At 40.4% G+C, this 8222-nt stretch overlaps 1 protein-coding gene across 4 annotated transcripts in view; it reads right to left on the bottom strand.

Moving 5' to 3' along the window:
* Positions 1–675: 675 nt before the first annotated feature.
* Positions 676–8222, bottom strand: part of LOC131976431 (paralemmin-3-like) — a 43646-nt gene continuing 36099 nt past the window's right edge. For 2 of the 4 annotated variants that reach the window (XM_059339478.1, XM_059339471.1), the window contains 5 exons: positions 7399–7526; positions 6582–6654; positions 5385–5415; positions 4259–4312; positions 676–3141 (listed from right to left, as the gene is read on the bottom strand). In XM_059339478.1, coding sequence (XP_059195461.1) covers positions 2138–3141; positions 4259–4312; positions 5385–5415; positions 6582–6654; positions 7399–7526 — 1290 coding nt within the window. In that variant the 3' untranslated portion in view covers positions 676–2137. The remainder of the gene's footprint in view (positions 3142–4258; positions 4313–5384; positions 5416–6581; positions 6655–7398; positions 7527–8222) is intronic. The other 2 variants (XM_059339460.1, XM_059339486.1) reach the window with 2 other exon arrangements.

Genomic DNA, 8222 nt, shown 5'->3' with positions numbered 1-8222 from the left:
TCTCCACATATTGAACTATTGGGAATTTTACAACCTCTACTTGCAACCGCTTCGGTCCTCTCTTCTCAGTCTGTGAAACCAGCTTGCAGTTCTGTCTGATTTTCAGTTAATATTTGTTCCATGATTGCCAGCAAAATCAATCACAGCTTCCCAGTTGCACAGATGAGTGCAGAATTTATTGTTTTTAACAGGATCTAGTAATTTCAAACTGTTTTCTTTTGGTGCCGTTTTAAATAAGACATGTAGAATAAAGTGATTTTGACAGGAATATCACAACATACCACCACCCCATTAGTTGTTCTTTGCTGCTGGAAAAATAAAATTTCTGGGAATGTTCAGTTATTAAATGGAATAATTCAGTAAATCTGGGATGTTGATTTCCGGCCTTTGCCAACTTGACAGCAAAACACTCTAGTATCAGCTTTGCAACAGTACACACAGTCTGCCTTACTATTGGACACAAATTGCCTGAACAAATGTGCCCTCTGTGAATACCATAGTTTGTTAGAAGTTGTATTATGAAGAAGGTAAAAAAACAGATTTTGCACTTTTTACTTCACTGGAGGAAAGTATCAGTGCTTTTTAAAGCATGCTCATAAAAAAATAAAGACATTGTACTGGCCTCTGAGATCCCTTTGCTGTTGGATGGGACTTCGATGGAGCTCTCAGCTCAGCAGGACCTTTTTTTCACAGTAACAGGGCCCACTGCTGCTTCCCTATTCCCAGTAACTCAGGCTTTGGTTTGGCCCTTGAGATGATGTGCTGTTAGCCATAGAACTACCACAAGGGCAGGTAGAGACACTGCTGGGACCCAATGAAGCCTTAAGAAGCTACATGTACTTGCATGAGTGGAAGAATTTTGAGACTTTCTGCAGAAAACACCAGATACATCGGGAGTGTAGCCCCTGTGATTCTGATAGCTTGTGTTAGTTCTTTTCTTCCCTTCAGAGGAACATTTACCACAAGCTGCATGGATAGAGAAATACCAGTTGTCTGTCTTAAGTGTGCTTGGAGAGTTTAAGACAGATATCTGTCTAAAGCAGTTGTCCCTGGTTTAGGAATGAGAATAATAAACATGAAACAAATGGTAAAAATGTTTCCCAGTGTGTTGCATGGAGCTATGCTGTTTCTGGCCAAATCTACAGTTTGAAGACAGAAATGCTGGATGAACATCAAGTACAATGAGAAATGTATCACAAATGTCAGTTTAATCATTAAACCATTCAGCAATCATTTCAAAGCTGACATCTCAGGCACTCTCACTTCCACATGTTTATGCATACAGTTTATACATCAGCTATGTCGGGAGCTCTGGAGCCCCTCTTTCAAAAGCACATCCGGTAAAAATACAAAATTCATACTTTAAAATATTTTAAAATAATTTCTCTTTTTAATCTGACAACAGCCCACAAAATATTCAGTGGTGCACGCTGTTGTTTGGAAATTAGTCTGTTTATTGTCAAAACCTGTATTACAGAGTGAATTAAAAATATTCAGGCCCTATATTTGGATTAAAAGTATTTCTAATAATCAATAAAAATAATTCAGCTTTAAAGTCATTAAATTAAAAGAATATCCTCTCTGAACCTCTCCAGACCTTTGAACGTCAAATCTCATATTCAGATGACTTAAATTACCCGGAGAATTATACTTGTTTAAAGCTTAAAATAACACTTTTTTCTTTTGCCTAACTGCTAATACGTGGGTTTTATGATACTCCGTAGATTGGCTGGCTTATTTGCTAACCAGGAAAAATTCAATCAAGCTCAAACAGTGTTAAAAAAAAGAATAACTCATATTTTGGTCCACATTGAGTGAGAACAGGATTTAAAGGTGTACTTCTGGGTAGATCACTCCTTAAGGCACTTAAACACTGACAAGTCAAGTCCATACCTCCTCGTCTTCACTTTGAAGAGAGCTCACTTCCTCTCGGAGCATCAGAACTCTAGAGTGGGATTCAAGATGAGTACAAGGAATGAGGGGAGAGAGTAGGAGGGGAAGGGACGTCGCTTGTTGATAGATCTGAGAAAGGATGGGTGCATAAAACAAAGAGACGAGGGAAGGAGTGTGTTATGGACTAAAGAGCAGAGAGACGGACTGAAGAGGGAGAGAGGAGATGAATGTACAGAGAGGGTGTTTACATGACGGAGCAGCACTGGCAGGTTTTGTGTTTGGGTGCACCTGTTTCCTCTCCCGAGCTCGCCCTGGTCGGGCTGTGTGTCTCTGTGCTGGCTGCTGCTGCTGCTGCTGGCTCTGCTTGGGTGTCGGGGGCTTTGGCCTGCGACAGAAGGGGTTCACTCTCGCCCGGCCTTTCCTCTGTCCTCTTGTTCTCCAGGGGATCAGCCAGGGGCACCTCCTGGAACTGTCCAGGCAGGATGGCAGCATCTTGGGCTTTCAATGCTACCTCAGCTTCCTCTGGAGATGCTGCAGCTTCACTCTCAGCCTCTGGCTCGGTGGTGATAATGGAGGGTGGCGCCTCAGCATAGACTGGCACTGAAGCCACTGTAGTGCCCTCTAGAGCATTAGTCTGGGACTGCATGTCCACAGAGGTTGGGTCATCTGATTCTTTGTCCTGTCCTTCAGCTTTTGTTTCTCCATCTTCGTTTGTCTTCACGTCACCCTGCACCTCCTCGTCTCCAGTTGCTGGTTGTGCCTCTGCACTGAGTTCAGCTGCCTCACTCGTCTCTGGTTGTGCCAACACTTCTGGAGCTGCCTCCATTTTTACTCCCCCCTCCTCAGCCTCCCTTCCCGCTTGGCTTGCTTCTGGATTTGGCAGAGGGGTGTCCTCTGACTGCACGGCCTCCTGTTGATCTTCCTGGGGTGTAAGATCCTCAGGTACATCATCCTCTTCATCTGTGATGATCACACATTCTGCTCTCATCACCAGAGTGCCCTCTTCATCCTCCTCATTAATGTTGACATTTGGAACCTGAGCAGCCTCTGCCTCAGAAACACCCAGGCTCAACCCAGGCTCCGATTTCATGCTAATAACACCCTCAGAGGCTACAACTGGTCCGTTGGTGGTGAGCTGAGGCTTGTGACTGGTGTCTGCTTCTAAGCCTCCTCCGCCATTGGTGAGGACAGCAGCAGTTTCATCCAGTTGTGTGCTTTGGTTTGTCTCCCCCTCATCTTCAGTTGCTTCTGGAGAAAAAAACATAAAATAAATATCACTGTTAGTAACGGAAGAGATTTGTGTGCAATGACATTAATTAGAATAGTGAGTGTAGTTCATGCATTTAAATGAAGAGTCAATTTGCAATCGATATGCCACGCTGTCATTAACACTGATTATTAGCTTTCATTATGGTAACTGTCTGTGACTTGATTGAAATTAGAGTTTGCTTTCCAACTAATGCATGTGCTCAATACAGCTAATTTATCTATTGTGATGCAGAAACAAAGGGTTTTGCCATCTATGAATCTTAATGCATTACACAATAAAGTGTCTGGTTAAATATAAAACACAGAGGCTAATAAAGGGTAGCACTGTATAAGCAGGCCATAATGAATGTAACAAAGCAGAATGTTAAAATTAATCTAAGTGGATATTTTATTATACCATCATTAGAAAAGACAAGCTACAAAACATAAATATAATGGTACAAATGTAAAATAGTATAATTACTTAGTATTTAAGGCTAAAAAAATAACAGATGAGAATTAATATTTGATGAAAATTAGAGAAAAGTGAGTAGCAGATAAACTAGAAACAGAATGGAGGGCGTGCATTAAATGCAAATTTAGACTGTACAGTTTAAAGTTATACACCCTGGATGATTTAAATAGAAATGGATGGGTCAATTTCTCTTTCAGAGCTCTCTTGTCCACTTCAGCAGCTTGAATAGCTGTCCATGTACCTGCTGCCCTCTAAAAATGCAACTTTTGCACTTGAGTGCCTATTAGCATAAATATGTATGTAAATATTCATCACAGCATGTATGAACCTTTTGTGAAGTATAGGTATGCCCGTGCCACACCTTCCTCTATAATGCAAATTTCTTAAGATCAGTATATAAAATGCATAAAGACATGTATTTCTATAAGAGATTCCACGGTCCTTAAGGGATTGGGATAAGATGAGAATAAACCAAAGGAAGAATGGAGAGTTAAAAGGATGTTTTCACGTTCAAAGTGATGAGAGACATGTTGACATCAATAAGAATATAGATGTGTTTTAATGTATGCAGGATTTGTTTCAGGATAATTGGGGTTTGTGTGGATATTGTGGTGTATGTCTGTGCTGCAACTCCATACCCACCCAATGCTGTTGCATTGTTTTCTCCGTTCTGAACAACAGCATCTTGCTCCAATTCTGAAAAAGAATAAAAAAAAAAAAAATATTGCAGGTGTTAATCAGACATGCAGTGATGAATTCATGACTTACACAATGGGGTACTGATTTCTTACAAAATAGGAGGTTAAATACCAGGGACTTTTCTCATTTTTGTGTTTCACTGCAGATAGTTCCACGTCAATGTAGGTGGCGGCTGATTGTCATAGCAACGCTGCATGAAATTGCCATGACATGATCTTAAACACGATACAGTGTGTGTTGTTATATACATTTTCACTGGATCCTTTCATCAGCAACCAAACAGAAGAATGTCTGCATGACCACGTCATGGTTTTGTGGTTTCATACCTTTTAAAAAAAAAATGGGTTGAGAAATAAATTGTGGACACTATTGACAATAGCTTAAAATTGGCGAGTTTGTGCAGGATGTTCTGTGTTGGCCTAGTGACTGCTCTCTCAAACTAATCAGAGGTCTGCAGTATTTTTAACTAACTAGTATCGACTCAGCTTGTTTGGAACCTCGCACAAGGTGACACCAAGAAAGTACCAGGTACTTAATCAACACACCTGCGCTTCTTCGGATAACTTACAATACATAGGTGCAATATTAGAAGATGACTAAGAACATGTTTGTTTTATCTGGACAGTATACAAGTTGTAATTATTGCAAGCAAAGACAGAAAAATGGGAAGAAGTTAAAGCGCTGAACAAGTGAAATCTATCAAATGCACCAGTGTAATTAAGTAAGAGTAGCATTAGAAGTGCAGCTGTGGTAGCAGCCAGAACAACAGTGTGTCTGCACACAGTGGTTTTAACATGACAAAGTGTTGCAGAGTTGACATGCATTGGACAGAATACAGTGTGGAGAAAGAGAGGCAGATGGATGACAGCAATGCTTCGTTCTGCACTCTGTTACATACTGAGCTTGTCAAATTGCTGAAAAATGCTCACGCTAAATCTGAGACAGTGTGAAATTTGCATCGATTTATCACTGATTATGTTAAAAAGCTAATGGAAATGCTATTTCGAAATGTGTCCACTGTAATTTTAACATTTCTCTGTACCGCAAGGTTCATCTGCTCCGAACTTACCTGCTCCGGCCTCTGTCTCTGTCACTGCCTCCTGTTGGGTAAGAGGGACAGAGGATGGATTAAATTTAGTGTGACTCAAACTGTTTGTGTTGTAAAGCCTGAACCTCTGGTGTATTTCCAGTGGAAAATAAAAAGACAGCAAGTAAAATGCAAATTCTGGAACATCACACAAGCTTGAAGGAAACAGATACAAATCAGAACAGAATATATTTTCCATCTTGTCTAAATAGTTTTGTATCCTGCAATCCAAATAGCACAGACAAGCGCAGATTGTATGCATGCACTGTGGTCTCTCAGAGGGATGATAGTGATGACTTGTTAAATGACATTCTGCTTGGTCACAAGGGGGGGTGATTGAGCTGAAAAGCCCTCCATGACCTCTAAAAAGATGACCCCTTTCCACAGTTTGGTGTACTTAACTACATTAGATAAACAGTTATCATGTAAATGTGTGTACCTTTTACAGTTAAAAGCCAGGTATTTCAAGGACCTGCACATATCATCACATCCCTCTCATCAGGCAGCATTAGGCAAACATAGTGATAAAAAAAATAAAAAAAATCTGTTTGAGTTGCCAGATATTAGCTGCCACTCACTCTCAGTCTGCCCACTAAACCAAAGCTTTGCTGGCAGAGGCTGTTTAAAGTGATGTATTTTCACACAGATGATAAGGTCATACATTCAAAGTGTCTTTCATTACAGGCTGGTACAGCTATTAAAAATGTAATCCTCTGTTTATGTCTTCAGTTGATTTTCGCTGAACTCCAAAAGCCAAGATTAACATGAATATATGATAACCATATAAAAAAAAAACCTCACTAAAAGACCCTGAGCTGAAAGTAGAAGAGGAGGGAGAACTCTTTTGTTCTACTATAAAGACATTCAGCAGTGAGAGCTAAACATACTTGCGCTTGACTTGGGGTGAAACAATAATTCCAGAGTGGATCAAGTGCTGAATTGTTTATGTAACAGGGCGGCTTACATTCATGAAGTTCCTGCTTTTGAACAAGAGGTGCTACATCAAAGGTACATTAAGAGAGGAAATGAATTATTCATGGCAAAAAGCCACAGACAGAAGTTGTGGGAAATTTTCTTCTTAATGGAAGATGATGGAGCAAGCTTGTTCAACACATATTTCAACCCCCTTTTGTGTCCACAGAGTGAGTCGGCGAGTGTGTATATGTGCAGGTTCCTTACCGTTTGGCCATCCTCCATCTGTTCCTTCAGCTTCTCTTCTTCCTCTGCCAACCGTTGACTCTCTGACTGCAACCTGAGACAGCGCACAGTTACACACACCGACACAAAAACAAACACATTAAATCTATAAGAAATAGTATAAATCTTAGTTTATGTTTTAATTTGATGCTTAAATTTTATTATTTTACTATTCCAAGGTAAGGTAAGGTCCCCTACAGTGGGCACATTTTATTCTAAAGCAGTATGTCCAAACTCCCCCAGAGGCCATGGGCATTGTGTGCGAGAGGTCTTCTAGGAAAGTGAGGCAGGGCTGTGGACATGTGCAATAATAAGATTGGGATCTTGGTGTAGTCTTCAGGGACTAGGAATCATTGTCTTCTGCAATAAAGAGAAGTCGAGCCCAGCAGGCAAGTGTGCAGGTTGGATCACCCTCTCGCTCTCCGCCTGCTTTCAGTTCCACACTGGCAGAATTAAATCTCAACTTTGCCAAAGCATACATAATGTACGACAACAGCAAAAATGACAAGAAAACAAAAATAGAAAAGGGAATGCTGCAACAATCAATTAAACATGAAGTTTCAACAACCAAAATGTGTCTACAGCTCTGTCAGCTCACAAACTGTCTCCTTTTATTCTAGCTTTAACACACACACACACACACACACACACACACACACACACACACACACACACACACACACACACACACACACACACACACACACACACACACACACACACACACACACACACACACACACACACACACACACAACACAAACACAAACACACACAACCTCACAGACTGTTGCCGTACTTGTCAATGCGCTTTTCGATCTCCTGGGCCTGTGAGCCCCAAAGAGGGGAGCGGGGACTCTGGGTGTCTGGGGAGGTTGGGGACAAGGGAGGTCCTTCCATCAACCACTGGTCCCTCAGAGACTTCCTCTGTGTGAGAAAGAAGAGGAATAAAGAAAGAGAGTCAATTTTCCGCAGCAAAGGATTATGACGATAGGATTATGTTGTGCTATCCAAGCAAATTGTAATTGTGTTACAGATTTTGTTGTACAGTACCGTTTACCACTTTTTACTCTGCTTGTTTCACTACAAATAAATCATCAGAAGTGCTTATTGGTGAGATGACATTTTTAGGTTGCTTTTTTAGATGCGTCTTTGGTTGTTTTTGTTGCTGTGACAATTTTTCCAGAACACAACAATAATATATTGCTATCAAGACAAAAAATATAAATAATTTTATCATTAGGTTCCAATCTTACAGCGGAAAATAGGTATTCAATAAAAAAAAATAAAAAAAAAACAAGCAAGAAGATGGAAGTGTCTGACTTGTAGACAAAGATAGTGCACGGCAAATTCACCGGCGTTAGCGACTCTGGTAAACCGAAGGCTAACGTTCATCATTAAAACGATATACGGTTTGAAAGACAAGAAGTACGCCTCTAGTTTCATACCACTTAATTAATTGGAAACATAACATGTTCATTAATATTAGTAGTTAATGTGAAATGTTTAAAGGATGTTAGCCAAAAGCTGTCCGACTGGTGATACAGTGACGTTAACTGTCTTCGCTTACTAACAAACAGTTAGCTTACTGTAAGAAAGGTAACAAGAGTAGCTAATTGTCAA

Source organism: Centropristis striata, chromosome 1, assembly GCF_030273125.1.
Source record: "Centropristis striata isolate RG_2023a ecotype Rhode Island chromosome 1, C.striata_1.0, whole genome shotgun sequence".
Classification (NCBI taxonomy): Eukaryota; Metazoa; Chordata; class Actinopteri; order Perciformes; family Serranidae; genus Centropristis; species Centropristis striata.
The sequence above is the reverse complement of the archived record's forward strand: the minus strand, read 5'-3'. Positions and strand labels throughout refer to the sequence as shown.